Source organism: Perca fluviatilis, chromosome 21, assembly GCF_010015445.1.
Source record: "Perca fluviatilis chromosome 21, GENO_Pfluv_1.0, whole genome shotgun sequence".
NCBI lineage: Eukaryota > Metazoa > Chordata > Actinopteri > Perciformes > Percidae > Perca > Perca fluviatilis.
In genome coordinates this window covers 4,275,664-4,295,369 of record NC_053132.1, presented here as the reverse complement: position 1 = coordinate 4,295,369, position 19,706 = coordinate 4,275,664, and the positions used below count along the sequence as shown (strand labels likewise).

The 19,706-nt window shown below is 40.0% G+C and overlaps 1 protein-coding gene across 6 annotated transcripts in view; it reads right to left on the bottom strand.

Annotated features, from left to right (window-relative positions):
• Positions 1-19,706, bottom strand: part of baiap2b (BAR/IMD domain containing adaptor protein 2b) — a 111,675-nt gene that overhangs the window by 12,078 nt on the left and 79,891 nt on the right. For 4 of the 6 annotated variants that reach the window (XM_039788596.1, XM_039788598.1, XM_039788600.1 and 1 more), the window contains 6 exons: positions 16,053-16,289; positions 14,889-15,084; positions 13,257-13,458; positions 13,015-13,095; positions 11,270-11,444; positions 8,722-8,759 (listed from right to left, as the gene is read on the bottom strand). In XM_039788596.1, the coding sequence (XP_039644530.1) occupies positions 8,722-8,759; positions 11,270-11,444; positions 13,015-13,095; positions 13,257-13,458; positions 14,889-15,084; positions 16,053-16,289 (929 nt within the window). Of the gene's footprint in view, positions 1-4,508; positions 7,618-7,638; positions 7,926-8,721; positions 8,760-11,269; positions 11,445-13,014; positions 13,096-13,256; positions 13,459-14,888; positions 15,085-16,052; positions 16,290-19,706 lie in introns of those variants that run through there. The other 2 variants (XM_039788599.1, XM_039788597.1) reach the window with 2 other exon arrangements.

Sequence of the window (19,706 nt, the reverse complement as noted above, 5' to 3'; positions counted from 1 at the left end):
TTTGGACATACTATACTGTGACTTTTTATTGACGTTTTTCAACATACTATACTATGACTTTTTGTGACTTTTTTCGACATGCTATACTATGACTTTTTTCGACATACTATAATATGACTTTTTATTGACTTTTTTCAACATACTATACTTTCTGGATTCCAACCCTGTACCTTTTTGCTGTGAGGCCACAGTGCTAACTATTGGGCCATCGTGCTGCTTTACTATACTATGACTTTTTGTGACTTTTTTCGACATACTATACTATGACTTTTTTCGACATACTATACTATGACTTTTTGTGACTTTTTTCGACATACTATACTATGACTTTTTTGTGACTTTTTTCGACATACTATACTATGACTTTTTTCGACATACTATACTATGACTTTTTGTGACTTTTTTCCACCATACTATACTATGACTTTTTGTGACTTTTTTCCAACATACTATACTATGACTTTTTGTGACTTTTTTTCGACATACTATACTATGACTTTTTTGTGATTTTTTTTCGACATACTATACTATGACTTTTTGTGACTTTTTTCCAACATACTATACTATGACTTTTTGTGACTTTTTTCGACATACTATACTATGACTTTTTTCGACATACTATACTATGACTTTTTGTGAATTTTTTCAACATACTATACTATGATTTTTTTATGACTTTTTTTGACATACTATACTTTGTGGATTCCAAACCTGAACTTTCTTGCTGTGAGGCCACAGTACTAACCATTGGGCCACCGTGCTGATTTACTTTTTTTTTTCGACATACTATACTATGACTTGTTTTGACATACTATACTATGACTGTTTTGTGACTTTTTTCGACATACTATACTATGACTTTTTTCAACATACTATACTATGTGGATTCAAACCCAGTGCAAATCAACATACTATACTATGGCTTTTATGTGACTTTTTCAACATACTATACTATGACTTGTTTTGACATACTATACTATGGCTTATTATTGAATCTTTTTCGACATACTATAACATTACTTTTTTCGACTAACTATACCATGACTTTTTGTGACTTTTTCAACATACTATATTATGACTTTTTGCTATGACCCTTTTCAACATACTAGACTATCATAAATCTTTTTTCAACTTGCTATATTATTACTTCTTTCGATATACTATACTGAGACTTTTTACATTTTTTTTGACATACTGACTTTTTTTCAAGATACTATACTTTGTGGATTCGAACCTTGTACCTTCTTACCGTGAGAACGCAGTGCTAACCATTGGGCCATCATGCTTATTTAGTTTTTTCATCATACTATAACTTTTTTCAACATACTATACTATGTGTACTCCAACCCTGTACCTTCTTGATGTGAGGAAACTGTGCTAACCATTGGGCCACCATGCTGCTTTTCTATCCTATGACTTTTTGTAACTTTTTTCGACATACTATACTATGACTTTTTTAGACATACTATACTATGACTTTTTGTAACTTTTTTCGACATACTATACTATGGCTTATTATTGAATTTTTTTCGACATACTATAACATTACTTTTTTCGACACACTATACTATGACTTTTTCAACATACTATATTATGACTTTTTGCTATGACCCTTTTCAACTTACTAGACTAAGACTATCATAAATTTTTTTTCAACTTGCTATATTATTACTTTTTTCAACATACTATACTGAGACTTTTTTAAGACATACTATGACTTTTTTCAAGATAATATACTATGTGGATTCGACGTAGTACCTTCTTACTGTGAGGACGCAGTACTAACCATTGGGCTACCGTGCTGATTTACTTTTTCCATTGTACTATAACTTTTTTCAACACACTTTTATTACTTTTTCGTTGTACTATACTATTACTTTTTTAGACATACTATACTATGGCTATGTACTATACTATGGCTTTTTTCAACATAGTATACTATGACTTTTTTCGACATACTATACTTTGTGGATTCCAACCCTGTACCTTCTTGATGTGAGGAAACTGTGCTAACCATTGGGCCACTGTGCTGCTTTCCTATCCTATGACTTTTTGTAACTTTTTTTGACATACTATACTATGACGTTTTTGTGACTTTTTCAACATACTATACTATGAGTTCATGATTTTTTTTAAACAAACTATGCTACGACTTTTGAGATTTTTTTCGACATTCTATACTATGACTTTTTATAACTTTTTTCGACGTACTATATAGTATGACGCTTTTCAACATACTATACTAAGAATTTCATAAATCTTTTTTCAACTTGCTATATTAATACTTTTTTCGACATACTATATTGAGATCTTTTTTTTTTTTTTTACATACTATGACTTTTTCTGACTTTTTCCAGATACTATACTATGTGGATTCAAACCCTGTACCTTCTTGCTGTGAGGACGCAGTACTAACCATTGGGCCACCGTGCTGCTTTACTTTTTTCGTCGTACTATAATATGACTTTTTATTGACTTTTTTTGAGATACTATACTTTGTGGATTCCAACCCTGTACCTTCTTGCTGTGAGGAAATGACTTGTTTTGACATACTATACTATGACTTATTATTGAATTTTTTTCGACATACTATAACATGACTTTTTTGTGACTTTTGTTGACATTCTATACTATGACTTTTTTTAGATATACTATCCTATGGCTATGTACTATACTATGGCTTTCTTCAACATAGTATACTAAGACTTTTTTTCAACATACTATACTATGTGGATTCCAACCCTGTACCTTCTTGATGTGAGGCCACAGTGCTAACTATTGGGCCACCGTGCTGCTTTACTATACTATGGCTATTTTCAACATACTATACTATGGCTTTTTTGTGACTTTTTCAACATACTATACATGAGTTTTTTTAAACAAACTATACTCTGGCTTTTTGTGACATAGTATACTATGCCAAACTATTCCACAACTTTTATTATTTGCTTCGACATTCTATACTATGACTTTTTATAACTTTTTTCGACGTACTATAGTATGACGCTTTTCGACCTACTATACTAAGACTTCCATAAATCTTTTTTCAACTTGCTATATTGCTGTGAAGCCACAGTGCTAACTATTGGGCCACTTTTACGACTTTTTTCAACATTATCGTATTATAATACGTCTTTTCTCGACATACTATATTATGTGGATTCGAACCCTGTACCTTCTTGATGTGAGGAAACTGTGCTAACCATTGGGCCACCATGCTGCTTTCCTATACTATGACTTTTTGTAACTTTTTTCGACATACTATACTATGGCTTTTGTGACTTTTTCTACATACTATACTATGAGTTCATGATTTTATATTATGACTTATTTCGACATAGTATACTATGATTTTTTTTTTTAACTTTTTTCAACATACTATACTATGGGGATTTGAACCCTGTACTTTCTGGATGTGAGGACACAGAGCTAACCATTGGGCCACTGTGCTAATTACTTTTTTTTTGTTGTCTTTTTTCAACATACTATACTATGACTTTTTTCGACATACTATACTATGGCTTCTTTGTGACTTTTTCAACATAATATACTATGAGTTTATGAGTTTTTTTAAACAAACTATACTACGACTTTTATTAAGATTTTTTTCGACATTCTATACTACAACTTTTTATAACTTTTTTTGACGTACTAAATAGTATGAGGCTTTTCGACATACTATCTGATGGCCGCCATTTGCCCACAGACCACACTTTGAGAAACTGTGCTCAAGAGGCTGCCAGTCCAATTCACTCCTGATCTTGCTTGTTTATATTAATTCTACTGTTGTATCTAAAATGTATAATATCTATATATACACATATGAATCTACACAAAATAGAAACCATAACACACACACTTGCTGTGCGTTAACATGTAAAAATGTAAACAATAAAACATATGCACACAGACAGGCATACAAACCACAAACCACAACACACACACACACACACACACACACACACACACACACACACACACACACACACACACACACACACACACACACACACACACACACACACACACACACACACACACACACACACACACACACACACACACACACACACACACACAGTACCTTTGCAGCAGGAAGAGCAGGCCAGTGGGTGTATGGCAGTGGCAGGTCAGGGAAGTTAGGATGCAGCGTAACTACTACTTTGCACTAAACACACACTGTCCATGCAACATGGCCGGTGGGAGGTTATGGCGGGAACAAACTCAGTTCCAGAAATATTAGGATGAGAAGTGACACCAAATGTGCAAGAAGAGCCTCTGGTTAATGCACTAAAAGCAAAAGGATGATCACCAGCTAACTATGTGACGGAACGATGGTGCAAACAAAACCTTTTTGGAACAAAACTCTGGTTAAGCTGCTTTATTAATGCACTACTGTAGATTAGTGAACATTTATTTTAGTTTGACAAGCTATGAAAGAAGCAATGAAAACCCATTTGAAAGAAAGAAGAAAGAAAAAACAAAATGAACAGAAACAACCAAAAATGTTCAGCTGAATTAATTTATTTCATATTTTTAGAGTAGAAATTCACCATACATTTGAGGTCATCAATGTTAAACTTTTTGGTGCCCCCAAAGCATGCATGAGCATAAATCCTCTGTACAATATATGTAGTTTTTTTATTATTTTACAAGAAAACTCCTCAAAAAATAAAATCACATCACATCAGTTGATGTAGGACTTATTTGGTCACAGGTGGTTGGTGTGCTATCTCTGCAGCGATGGCAGTCATACCTTGGGCTTATTTTAGTGGAGAAAGAAGAAACACTGGCAGCTTCCAGTCGTTTGCACTGGACTTTTGTCTCTAAATGTATCAAGACAGAGATGGGAAAAAAGGGGGGTTGGCAAAGCTGAGGGGGAAGACGAGTGTTAGGTAACAGACAAACCGAGAGGAAAGCAAAATGCAGACATACAGTGTGAAGCAAGAGAAACATTTCTACAATGCAAAAAAGTCCATCTTGAATTGTTCCACTGAAAATAAGTGAAAACTACAACGTAGGATGCAGCTGATCAGGGAAGTGAGTCTTGGTATGAGAAAACCTTATCAATTGTTGGCAACAAGTGAAAGTTTCTTCCTCACTTTTTCACTAATTTGGAGAAAAACTATTTTAAGACTTGACCACATTCAATATTTGGTAAAGACAGACATTTCTGCAGAGAAGGAGGCATAGGAGAGGTGCACAGTCAAAATTTTCACCTTCACTCTTTGGTAAAGACAGTACTTGGATGAGATTATTTTTGTAAAAAAAAAAAAAATTTTTTAAAAGATTGAGAAGCCAACAATATGAGGAAGATCAATTCCACTCGGCTAGTTGGTGGACGTCAGATGCCGACAGGGGGACAGTGGTTAGTAAAGACAGGCACTAACTGGGCCGACATACAGACAGGCAGACCAGCGTCTTTATTTAGCACAGAGAGAATCAGACAAACACTTCTTTAAATCTTCAAAACATGGTGTTTTCACTCGCTGGGAGTTTTAAAAAATCAAGCCTTTAAATTGGAAAAGGCAACAGTACATGAAGGCTGAATGAGGTTTCAACATCAAATGAACTCCCCTCCCCATCAAGGCTGCAGAGAGGCAGTGCCATAAATACGGGCCCTTCACGGAGACCCCGTTTCAGCTGCTGATGCCTCATTTGAATCTCTGGATCCAGAAGTTCATCAGCATATTTGCTACTGACAATTTGAAGTGTTAAAGCTTCAGCGCGTATCTTTTTGATATTAATGAACGTCCATTACATTCAAGCGGTTGCCAGATGAGTTGCTACAAAGCTAATGAAGACTATCAGCTCCACACAACTCTCTCTGGATCTCTCAGTAGGACTATGGTCAGAAGATTGGTGGCGTCCGGCGGCAGAAACTCGAGTGAAGATGATGACCTCATTATCATTGTTTTTTTAATCCTCCGTGTCCTCCTTGGCTACTAGCAGCTGCGTGGATGAGGGGGCGGTGCGAGATCACGGGAGGCTTGTATCATGTGGACGCGCTGACAGTTTTGTTGTCGTTACTTAGAATTCCTCATGGGGGGAGACAGAAACTACGCACTATAGCTTTAAGTTGCCATAAAAATATATCATTCACATTCGTAATTTAATCCACAGTAAGAGGCACTATAATATGTACTATAAGTAGAGTTTGAAGATCATGTGCTCCAAGCCAAGACAACAGTTCCAGTTGTCTTTTCTTTTCTGCATGAACGATGGGTAACCTAGCTAAGGCAGCAACTATTAAAAATGTAATGAATTTATCAGCCTATTATTTTTTTCTTTTCTGCGAAATGTAAAAACATGTCCAAATACCAAAGTCTTCTAAATTGCTTTTTCATTGCTTTTTTTAAATTTTTTTTTTTTTTGGCAGACCAACAGTCCAAATCTCAAAGATATTCAAATTTACAATGATATGCAAGCAAATGGTCAGCATTTTTGTTTAAGAAAAACGTCGCAATTTTCACGATTTCCGAACCAAACTCCGAGCCTCGCATGTCGCTCAGGGACGAGGGAGAGTTGACCCCATTCAGCCTTGGCATGATATTCACACCGCACAATAAATAGCCAAAGGACCCCCGAGCACCTGGGTTTGTGTGTCAGAGCACAGTGTCCCTCCATAAGATGGTGGAGAACAAGTCCAAAGGCTGATACTGGAAACGTTATTACAGTAAGTTTGTTTACAGAAAGTCAGAAATATAGACGATTATTTTCAATAAGGTGCGTTTTTGTTGTTGTTGAATGAACGGATTCTAGATACTTTATGACAAGCACTTCTGTATGGCACATTTATGTATGTACAGTCAACATTCCCGTCACATTGTCTCCACTCCGTAAGTTAAAACATTGATATTAGCTGTTCACTATTCGTGATACATGGCCTCTTATCTCAGAGGAATACAAAACCTCACAGCATGACAAGGTAAAATGATTATTGAATACTGAAAGACCCAGTAAATATATTGATTGTAATGCCAGTTTTTTTTTTTTTTTTTTTTTTTCTTTTTTAACATTGAAATCCTCTTTGGGATCAACATCATTCATTTCACACACCCTGATTTACATATCCTTTACATTGTCATTCTGATGGAGAGCACTGACATTTGTGAGAATCTGGTTCCTTTTGGTGGGGAAATAGAATCCCCAGCGATATGTAAAAGAAATGTACATGCATGAAAGACAAGCAAAAGATACATTTTCCTCAGAGAAAAATGTCCATCACATTGATTTTCAATATTCGGATGGCACAGAGTCTGTTTTGTTCTGGTTTGGCGCGGCGCGGCACCGAGGCATCGCAAGGAGTCAGTAGTCGGTGAGGCAACCGGATAGTTAGACAGCACGGGGAGGGATTGGGGGAGGAAAGAGGGAGATCAGAGGGAGGGAAAGATACAGACCAAAGCATCTTCCTTGCATTGATTGGCTCAGGGAGAGTTTATTGCTGTAAGTGGGAGGCAGGGAGGCAGGGAGGCAGGAGAGGAGGGGTAAGGGTGAGGGCAGGGGTTGGTTGAGGGGGGGCATCAAGGTGCCTGTCCTATTGCATCGTCTGGCTGAGTCTGTGCCTGTTTGTCTGTCTGTCCTCACACTGTCGAAATCAATTTGCCCTCTGTGGAACTGTGGACAAAGAGAGGGAGAGGCTTCCAGGTGGGCTGGCTCAGGAGAAACAGCAGCAAACACAAGCAGGACACATGGAGAGGCAGAGACCACGGCGCCTGACTCCGCCAGCACTAGAAACCAAACCCCCCCACGCTCTAAAAGCTCGACTCGACCCGACCTGTAACTTGGTTGGTTTTAATCAAATGAACCGTGAATGAGAAGGGTTTGAAGCAGGGTGAGCTTGTTAGGGTTTGGGTGGGTGCAGTGAGCAGGTGGAAGCACTACTGGAGCTGCATGGTGCATGGAGGGGGGGGCATTGGGAGGAGCTGGGAGGTCAAAGCACGAGTGTTTTGATATTAATGAACAAAAAAACTAATTAAAACCTTAATCAACAAAAAAAAAAAACTTGAATAAAAAAAATGTTAATAAAAAAAAAACTTAAATCAACTAAAGCGTACAATAGAAACAAAGTTAACCAATAACATGCCTTATAATTTAATCTATTTCTACCATTAAAAAACATATTATTTCTAATGGTCCTGTGTGGGTTGACCTCTCACCATTCATAGCCGACCAATCACAAAGCCCGTCTTCTACCAACATGCTGTATAAACACTACATGATATTGTCACTTATTGTATCCTATGAAACAAGTGAAAGCTGAACAGAATGCAAACACAAAGGAGCACAAAGAAAACAACACCAAACTAAAATGCGGTGTGTTCTGCTGTGTGTTCTGCTGGTTGCGTGTCTGCGGGTCTGGACTTTAGGCTACGCGCCACAGAGCGGCCCAATCCCACTTTCTCTTTACCTCTCCACCTTCGGCCATTTTCAACACGGTTTCAAGCCCGTTCTCGTTCAGTCAACTCATTCAGAGAGGCGTTGGGAAGGTCCCAGCGCCAGCGCCGGGACAAAAAGGACCCAATCCCTCACTGGCTTCCCACCCACAAGCACTTCCAATTGCGTGCGACCAAAGTGGAAGCACCATATTTCATTTGGGTGATATTCTGCTTGAACTGACTGAACTGGAACTAAATGTAATCTGATTTTTGTATCAAAAGAAATACATACAGTGTACAGTATATATATATATTTATATTTACTGCAACAAGTGGTTCTTACCTTGTGGGGAAGCGGGGCTCGTACTCTTCGACTCCTTGCTGTAAAGACAAAGACGGGAGGGATTTAGTCTCGCCATTTACTCAACTTGAAGCTACCTAGCATCCTTTCAGGAGCAGGGCCACGACTCAAACACGCCTCTTCAGGTATTCCGATAAATAGCCGCCTAATCCGGTCCTCTCGCGTTCCGCACCCCTCCCTCCCACCCTCTTTCTGTTCCTCTCTTTTCTACTCCCCTCTGAGGTCTAAGGGCATTTTCAGACATCTTCTTTGTACCTATGTACCTTTTTTAAGGCTATTTGCATATTACTAATCCCCATATGTTTCATATCAAAATGTTCAGAACAAACTCAGCTTTCCGTAGAGTGATAACATTATTTTCTACAGCAACGTGTAAAGAGATAATTTGGCGCTAAAGCTGAAACGCTGATGTTGGCTTTTAGAAATTCCTCAAATCTCTTTTGAAAACAAACCTTAACTTATGATGTGTTGTACGAATTGTTTCGGTGCTTGAAATGAGTTTGCCAAAGTCTTTAGGTTGTACAGTATGTGATTAAAATAGTAAATTAAATTTTATGATATCGCTTTTTGAGTTTGAGTTTTGTCAAACATCGTTTGGACGCGCCGGTGCGTCCTTCGTCCTCAGAGGGTTGAGGTCCTAAGGGGGGTCCGTTGTGCCCAGGTATCTACGGCCGATTCCCTCCCAAAGCCTCCCCCCCCAGTGCAGTCAACTGACGACTTTAAGCGACTTCGCTCCAATCGTCTGTCATTATTATCCCTCCTGTTGTCCTCGGGTCAAAGTTAACCCATTTTCAAAAAAAGTCTCTATATCAAAAATTTGGGTTTCTTTCAACCAAATTGTCCAAAAAAAATAAATAAGGTGGAATGTTCCATACAACGTTCTTTAGTGTAAAATGAACTGATCATTATCAGTTCAATACTTTCAATTCATTTGGATATTTTATAGCATTTGAAAAAGAAAATGATAGAAGGTTGAAAAAAGTGACAAAAATGTGGGGAAAAAAACAAGACCAACTTTTTAAAAAAATCGACCGAGACATCAGAAAAAGTGACAAACTTGGAAAAAAGTCAAGAAAAGTCAAGAAAAGCTTAAAAAACGTAAAAAAAAACCTAAAAACTAAAACTGACAAAGACATTGGAAAAGGTGACTGAAAACTTAGGGCGACAAAAAGCCTCAAAAACGTCAAAAAAAGCCACAAAAGTGGCGAAAAAGATGACCAAAACATTGGAGAAAAAATTGACCCAGAATGACAAAAAGCTGCGTGGTCGCCGGGAAGACAACACGAGGGTTCAATAGTCGAAACGTGTCCGGTTGATGGCGTGGTCCTTGCTAGTGAACAACATGAGAAATAGTTTTGAAAGCGGTCGCGAGGAACTGGAACGCTGCAACGACCACAGCAGCCAGCAGATGGCGGCAAATAAACACGGGTGAAGCTCAGCAGTAACTCCTCCGAGGCTCTCTTCCTACAGCCGCCTTAGCTGGATATCAAGTCTGATAAACTGTATGACTATGAAATTGTAGATCTTGTGTTTATCTTGTGTTTATTTGACTTTAATACTGCGTTATTACCTCATTGCGCTTATCGATTGTCTGTAAAGTAAAGCCAGTAAATATTAACTCACATTATTTGGTGATTTGGAAGTCGAAATATCTTTGAATGTCTGTTAAAAGAACATTTAAATGACAGTGTGTAACCTTCAACAAACACCGTCACTTTCCAACCAAGTTCAGCCCGTTGTTAACCAAATGTTTTCTCATCCAGAAATCATCACATAAGTGCTCACTGGGTGACCGAAGCATTACAGACACGTTCAAGCCCCGACGACAAAACACAGCTCTCAGAAATGTCAGCAGAGACGTTTCCATCTCGAAAAGCTGTGAGGCGGAAGAAACAGTTTGAGTTGTTATGTGACTGTTGTGCAATTAAGCGTCGCCCACGTTTAATGTTCCAGGTGAGGCGTAGGAGGGAAGCTGGGCGGATAGAAAAGGGTTCAGTGTTGCATAAGTCTACTTCTGATTTTGCCTTTTGAAAGATTAACCCCCCCCCCCGCTCCCACATCACACGGCTGCCTCCTCTCTCCCTCCTCTTCCTTTCAGTCAGCTGGGCAAACACTCACTCCGTTATCAACTGTCAGAAGTACTTTCCTCAGAGAGTGAGGCAGCCAGGCGGAGAGGTGGACTCCTCCAATCTGAGCTGTGCCACGTCTAACAGCCGACCTTCCGTAAACAGGAACATGTGAAGCGAAGGAGAATGGATTTCTGCGTCCATATAAGCTAACGTAGCAAGGCGTTCTCGTCGAGCTTTGGCACAAGATTACGCTAAGCGCCGGTTAGGGAAGAGACAGCCTGTCAAAGCAAAGCTATTCCTGTAGTGTATCTCAGGTCTACCATCAAACTTTGTGCTCACATGTGAGCTCAGCTCACGTGTCATGTGTGAACTCGTGTGTGGGTTGATGCCAGTGTGTGTGTGTGTGTGTGTGTGTGTGTGTGTGTGTGTGTGTGTGTGTGTGTGTTTTTGTGCCCCCCCACCTGTGAGAAGCCTGGCACCGCAACGCTGTAGGGGCGTTGTTGTTGTTGTTGTCTGCCATGCAGAGCAGCAGCGCTCTGTGCCTCCATACGGGAGTGGAGGCCGTAATCAGGGACGGGCAGAGCCATGTCTTCTCTCTCTAGTAGGTTGCCTGTGCTGCTGCTCTTCCCGTGGAGGCTGCAAACACACAGGTGTGCAGACAATTAGAAAAAACGGTAAACATTTTCATCCACCAGAGCATCTACGAGAGAAAAAAAAAAAGTAAGTCGTTTTGGACAGTCAGCTTTTTCCCTTTCGAGCAGCCCATAGAACATGGAATACCATACCCACAGAACTAAGGACATTTATCAAATCCTTCTCCAAATCCATAAAACATTGGTTATTGACTAATCAAATATGCTGCCATAATACAGAATAATGGGTTTGTCTTTATTGCTATAGTGGTGTGTCTGTGTGTGCTTATGTGTTGTTGATGCGTTCTAATGTGTGTCTATGCACTTTTACCTGTGTCTACTGTGTATGTTGCGTTTTTCTCATGCCATCAACCTGCCAGTTGTCATGATCTGGAATAGTGGTTGTGTCATGTTTACTTGTCAATGCCTATGTCTTTCTTGTTTTATGTGTATTTGTTGGGTAACACTTTACTTGAAGGTATCGACATAATTGTGACATGACACTGTGATAACTATGACATGACACTGTCATGAACGTGTCATAGACCTTATAAACAAGTCATTAACGTTTATGACTTCTGTCATTAAGTGTCATTCGGTTTTTGTCATGACAAGTTGACAGTGTTTGGGTAGTCTTGATTATGACAGCTTGACATTAATCAAAGTGACATTGCCAGAAGTTGTCTTGGTCATGACAAGTTGACATTACATTTGTTTGGGATGTCTTTGTAATGACAACTTGACATTAACCAGGATGACATTACCAGAAGATGTCTTTGTCATGACAACTTGGCATAATGTCATCCTGTTTAATGTCAAGTTGTCTTAATAAGGACACTCCAAACAAATGTAATGTCAACTTGTCATGACCAAGACAACTTCCGGTAATGTCACTTTTGATTGTGACAACTTGACATTAATCAAAAAGACAACCCAAACAATGTCAACTTGTCATGACAAAAACCCGAATGACACTTAATGACAGAAGTCCTAAACGTTTATGACTTGACGTTTGACACGTTCATGACAGTGTCATGTCATAGTTATGACAGTGTCATGTCACGATTATGTCAATACCTTCAAGTAAAGCGTTACCATTTGTTGTATTGTTGTAGCGTATCTATTGTTTTAAGCCATTAACCTGCTAATAGGGACTGCAGATGAAAATTTGCCTGTATGGCTAAATCTGGCACATTTACATGTTGGACTCTGTACTCCTGTTGATTAATGTGCGTTGTCCCTTTTAAATAAAGAAATCCCAAAAAATAATATCTGCAATTACTCCCGAGCCATTCGGGAGTATGAGGAGATCTGCAGGGGAGCCATCACTGGGTTGTTGCTTTCCATAATTGGTTATTTAATCTTCGGTTTTCAGTGGAAGGGCATTACGACTCAAAAGCTCTCAGGCCAATCAATGTCATTCATCAAAATCAGATCAATATTCACCTCAAATAAAATAAAATAACACAAAAATGATAAATATGCCTACAAAACAAATATATCAGTTAAATTATGCATCATTCAATTATTTCATGTTCAGTGAAGTAATCAAATCAGAAATTAACCAAACTTACTTGTGTACCCGAAGTTGCCTCATTGAGTTGCTGTCACCGTCCGAGATCACCCGCGTGTACGAGAAGGGAAACCAGCCACGCCTGGAAGAGGTGAGCGGGCAGATATTAGCAAATAAAAAAATAATTGGTAACTTTTGGGGCTCATTGACAACTTTTATGTACCTAATATCGGACCAAAACACTGTACAATCTTCAGAGAAGGCAAATCAAAATCTTTCGTTGAACACACAAGTTGCACTCACATCCTCGTCTTCTCGTTCTCTCCGTAGTGCCACCCATCACGGGCCTCGGGGACCAGCAGGGTTATCACATCGCCCTCAAAGAAGCTGAGCAGGGTGCTGTTGTCGCCGGCTGCATGGGAGAAGATGGCCTGGACTCGAGTTCTCCCGTTTCTCTCCAGCCCCGCTGCCATGGAGCTGGACCGAGGCAGCGTCCGAGTCTCCGCTGGGGAAGAGAACGGGAGGAGAAAGACTCAGTCTCAATTTCTCTAATAAACACTGCTGACTGGTGGAACACACGCTGTGTAAATACTGTACCTCCATATACTCCAGTTTCTTCTGAAATTACAAATGTGAAACCTGTCCCTGTCCCATATCTATTTTCACTCATAACCTCTCTTTCTCATTTTAAATATCACACCTCGTTATATTCCCGCTTGCTTTGGCCTGTTTCTCATTTAAACCGCACAGGTTCTGTGCGACATCCAGGCAGATTGTATTGTATTTGCTCTTTTAGTGGCTTTTACCTTTGAGATGCAATGATACTTTTTGAGAAATACACTGAAATCCTTTTGCTGTGATAAAAAGCATACTGAATGCCAAGTTAAAGCTAACTACAAAACTGCTTGGAGAAACCCTCTGAGGACGAAGGACGGGCCGGTGCAACGGATAAGACTCCTACTCAAAAAGCGATTTTACAAATATATACTGTATATATTTTATTTTACATTTTATTTTACTATTTTAATTATATATTACACTACTTTTGTGAGCCTAAAGCTGCAGACACACCGACCAGACGGCCAACCGTCGGCAGAAAAAGCCAGTCGGACTGATCAGTCTCCCCGAGTTGGTCCAAAAAGTTCCTCAGAACACACCGAAGAGACGAGAGGTAATACGTCTCCATAACAGCAGGCGGCGCTAATCTGTAATGTCGCCCCAAAATGAAAACCGGCAGCTGATTGGACCAACGCGTCACGTGGGTCTGGTTTCTCCGGAAATTCAAAGCCAGACTGTCATGGCGGTTCGTTCAGAATACGATCTCATACTAAAAGAGTTCACCCAAACGTGTTTCTGAAAACATTTTAATGCAGCTGCTGAATCTTCTGAGTCTTCATTTCAGATCGACAAAGGTCAGTTTTGAGAGACTCTAGTCACGCTCATCCCGCTTCCTCGTTTCCGGGTTAGCACTTTACCAATCAGATGGGTCATTTGAGTCCGACTGCCGGCAGTGCCCGCCTCCGCCGATTATACAATGTCAAATGGGCCAAAATGAAGGCCCTCGGACGGACAACGGCACGGGACACGGTGTGTCTCGGGCTTAAGACTTTGGTAAACTCATTTCAAGCACAAACACAATTCGTCCACATGAGTAAAGGTTTGTTTTCACCTTCTAAAAAATTCAACTTTACAGCTCTGGGGCCAAATTATCTTTTTACCCATTGCTCTAGGACAAATTTAGGCCTGACTTAAAGAAAGCGGAGTTTGTTCTGAACATTCTGATATGAAACACATGGGGATCACGTCTATGCAGATACCCTTACACGGTGAATTTAAAAGGATGGGTTAACATCGTCCCATAGACCTCAGAGGGTTAAATGCTGCCGGCATTTATGCTTCCTACATCTTTCCAAATGTCTCGTCTCTCCTCCTTACTCAGTGTGGTCTTGCTCTTGGCCGGGGCGACCTTGCGCACAGGCAGGGTGTTTGAGTAGCCCTCCCCTCCGTGCCGCTGGGTCTGCGGTGAGGCCTTGCTCTGGGCCACCTTGCCCTCCATCCACTGCTGGTAGTCCTCCCCTCCGTGAGCGCCGCCTGTGCCATTCATCACCGGCATCCCTCCGTCCATCAGCCTCTGCCGAGAGGATGACATTCATACATACAATTAAAACACTAAATCGGTCTCTCTTTACGTAACCAAAAGTTGTTATGTAACAGCCAGCAGCTCGTTAATAATAATAATGAACAAGGTGGAAGGGTGGATCGGGGTCAGGAAATGCTGGTTAATGAAAAGACTACATTAAAGTATATGTTGCTTTAGAGATAAACATATGGAATGACTACTGGGAGACCGCAGAGAGTTTGAAAATGTGTGTTTATTCTGAGGACATAAAACGCCACAGCATTGGCAACCACAGTTTTTAATTAAAAGCTTGAGCCAATTTGAGGCAGTCTTTCATGCAAATCTTTCAAGTTTTTTTCCCCATTTTTTTTCAGTAAGCATGCCTGCAGGAGGGGCAGGGTGTAGAAGAGCCTGAGGATGTAAGGAATTTACGCTTCTTCTGTGCAAGAAACTAATAAGCATGGTTCGCTAACGAGATCATTTGCATTCACAAGAGTTTTCTGAGGATGCGTTGAGGGCTCTCATGATGCAGCAGCCACATCCGGGAGCAACAACCCCTCGACACATCCCATGTCCTTATTAAGGGTCATCGCTCACATTTGCATTTGTGCTTCTGTCTTTGGAGAGGTCCAATCTGAGTTTTAGACCTTGAGAGTAACATGTTTGGCATTTTGGCTTCACTTTTTGGAGGGCTTTTTGGAGGATAAGACGTAGTTTTGGGTTTTTAGCTCAGAAGCAGGTTTAGGCTAATGTTAGGGCTAAGGGATGCATTATGTCAAGTTCCAATGTGTGTGGAGCACTCTAGAAAAAGATTAAAAATCCACAAACGCAACACAAACTTAGCGGCCAACTGCAGTGGACCAAGAATAACATACTTTGGCTGTTTCTATAACAGCATATTATCATTTAAAATGGGTATAAATACTGAAAAGTGCACAGGTCTCAGGTGGACTAAATGACGATTTAATAGAGGAACCGACCTGATGTCCCATGCCTCCACCTGCCCTGAGGGCCGCCAGCTCAGGAGGCACCGGCAGGGGTTTAGCACCAGGGATGGGCTCAGAGATAGACATGCCTGGATGATGACCACCGGGAACCATGGTGCCCGTTACACTGCTCATCTGCTGGGCCAGGAACATGGCGCGATCTGGCAGTTTGTTGGGCTCGGCACACGCCTGCTGCCACACAGGGATCTTCTGGGATAAAAGCTCCTTCCCCTGGAAGAAAGAAGGAAGACCGGGATGGAGTCTTTTGTTTAAAAGACAACATTGTACATGGATTTTTTCTTTCAAAGAAAGTAGTTTGCTAATAGTTCATACAAAAGTGAAAATGTTCACAACAGGGCTGCAACTAACGATTATTTTCTTTGTCAAATCATCTGTTGATTTTTTTTTTTCTGGATGAATGGATTAGTTGTTTGGTCTCTAAAATATCAGAAAACTTTGAAAAATGTGGATCAGTGTTTTCCCAAAAAGCCCAAGATGACGTCCTCAAATGTCTTGTTTTGTTCACAACTCAAAGATATTCAGTTTACTGTCACAGAGGAGAGAAGAAACTAGAACATATTCACATTTAACACGCTGACATCAGAGAATTCTGTCTTTTTTTGTTAATATAAAATGACTCAAACAGATTATTATATAATTTAATATATTAATTTAATTTAATAGTTGACAACTTATCGATTATTCTTTGCAGCTGTTGTTCATAATGCTAATACATCATAGGCTTAATTTACAGGGGTGGGGGGTTACAACACCCCCAAAAATGAAAACTGGCCAGTGCAACACCCCAACCTCCGGAACTTATTATAATTTCCTTTACATAAATAAAGACATTGGCACCATAACTTGATGAAGAAAAGGCACAAATTGTTGCAGAAAAATTCACCAGAATGCAGGAAATGAAGGGTTTGCCGTTCCGAAATTTCCTGAGCCCTTCCTAACCCAAAACCCAAAGTTACGGCCTTGTAACACATCCTTTAGATATGCCCAGAACACACAGGATTGGACATATGCGTAACATCGGGAGGTTATGATGATTTTTGTAAATGTTGGGATGGAATTTCCCTGTGGACATCAACACGGCATCACATCATTCACATAAGCAGAGGTATTCGATAGATGACGGGAGGAGAAGATAGCTGAAAGGGAGAAGGGGTGGGACATACAGTAGACGCAGGCCACAAGAGATGAGAATAGAGAGGAGAGATATGAATTCTCTTTATGAATGCCCTAATTAGAGAAGCTCTCAGCTGATGCTTGAAGTTGCATTTCCTCCATGCATTATACAGCAGAACAGTTACATAAAGATACATCTCATTTGCGGTCCTCGTCAGTGAATAAATGAGGGAGCCCTGACTCCATGAATATTAGAAAGATGCTGCTCAAACGCTTTTAACTTCCACCAGGCTGCTGTGGAGGATAAACACGGTGAGGTTCCAAGGTTGTCTGGCCCCGTGGAGTGTATGTGGGCCGGAGTGTCAGGTGTCAGCATGTGGGTGGGTTATTAAGTTAAATTAAACACATACACAAATATAAAAGTTCAGCAAAAACAAATTCATACCAACAGCGAGCGTCGTGTCACTGGGGATTCATGCTCTAACTGAGATAGCTTTAAGGTGTCCAATGATTTCCCTGTCCCAGTAACATTCTTGTGGCCATTCATTTTCAGGCTAGATGAATGGAGATGGGATGAATAGGATGTCGCCACCTGTATTTCTCTGTGTTCGCAACGAAGTCTTTGTCAGTGTTTCTTGCTGCTGGCAGAAACGATGAGTCACTAGCCCTTTCGAATAGCACAGGTAGAGCGTAGGTGGGACGGTGCCTTTACCAGTGCGATGATAAAATCAACTAGCAGACGGTGCTTCTTTTTCCTTCATTCTCGCTTCGCCACGCACATCACAGGAAGAATCTCGCTCTTACAGAAAGTGAGTGTGTGGGAGATTTGCCAGTTTGGAAATGTACCCAGTAAGATAGCAAAATCACCAGTGGTCTTTCTCACAGATCATTTTTTCTACAGTCCTCTATGCTAACACTTTAGTATAGACTATGTCGAGTGACAGTAGGTGACCAGCATTATTCAATGCACTCTGTACTTAATACTGGGCTTGTAGCGTTAGAGCAGGTTCTTACTTTCTAATATCTAATTAGGCAGTAGCTCACGACAGGCCGTGGTATAGTATACATTTAAAGGGATACCACGCAGTGTGTGCGCAGATGAACGGCTGCCCTCTGTTGCACCCGCTATCAGTTTGTTTTTCTACTGTTGTTTTTCTCAGATGTGGAGTGATACTTATTGTGCAAAGAAATCGAATTATAGCCATTCTATGTGGTTATTATATCATGGTTATGAACCAATCAGATTGCTTGATTTGAGCTAACCCTTTTTTATATATATATATATATATATATATATATATATATATATATACACACAAAATTAGGTATATACCCAAAGCAATCACCTACGGCAACCTAGTGACACCCTAGCAAGGGTCCCTGAGCATTGAGATTGTATGTAACAACACCCTATGATCACTTCAGCAACACCCTAGTAAAAATGTAACCCAAGCACGTTTTGCTCAGGCAGGAAGAACACTTAATTAATGGCTTAGCTGTGCACATTTAACCCTTCTTATTTAAGATTAGGGCTGCAACTAATCATTATTCTCATTATCAACTAAGTAACTAACAATTATTTTCTCAATTAAATCGATTAGTTTCTAAAATGTCATATTGTGAAAAATATACAGGTAGGCCTATATAAACTGTATATATCATTTCCCACAGCCCAAGGTGAAGTATTCTAATTCCTTGTTTTTTTTTTTACAACCAACAATGCAAACCTCAAATACACTACGGTAACGATCATATATGAGAAAGCATCAAATCTTCACATTGGAGAAGCTGGAACCAGAGAAAAACTGTAGCACATATAATCAGTTATCAAAATTACTGCCAGTTATTTTCCTGTCTATCGACAAATCAATTTATCTGCTGATATATATATATTCAAGAGCCAAAAGGTACTTTGCAACTGAGTTTAAGACCAGTTAAAATGTATTTTTTACTTTTGTTTATGCATCATTGGATCAGCAGTTTGTGTTATGGTTTGTGCTTCCTCCCTCTGTCTATCAATCACTCATTCAGACACGTTCACACCCACACACAGTGAGTGAACCGAGTGTTCCTGCAGAAGTAGGCCATTTTGTCTCCCGCTGCCTCCCCACTTCACCCTCCTCCTCCTCACCCACTCACCCTCCATCTCCCTCGCTTCTCTTTACCACTCCACATTTCCCCAGAGTGAAGGGTTGAGAGTAGGGTAGGACATGATTTCTTATCAGTTTCTTGGATAAAATAAAACTCCTGACGAGCGATCTCCCAGCTGCACTGATGCATGTGAAAAGCAGAAAACCTTTTCCTAAATGAAATGGATGAATAAATGCAGAATTTAACTGCGCTTGGCAAAGAAACACAAACTTTCAACTATTCTAAACATCCTTAGAAAATTTCACAGAGCCACAACAGTATAAACAAGCAGCCTTATTTTCAGATCTTAAAATAAAATGATTTCAAGACTTCGTGCAATCTCACAAAGAGAGCAATTATTTAAGATGCCTTAATGATGCGGTG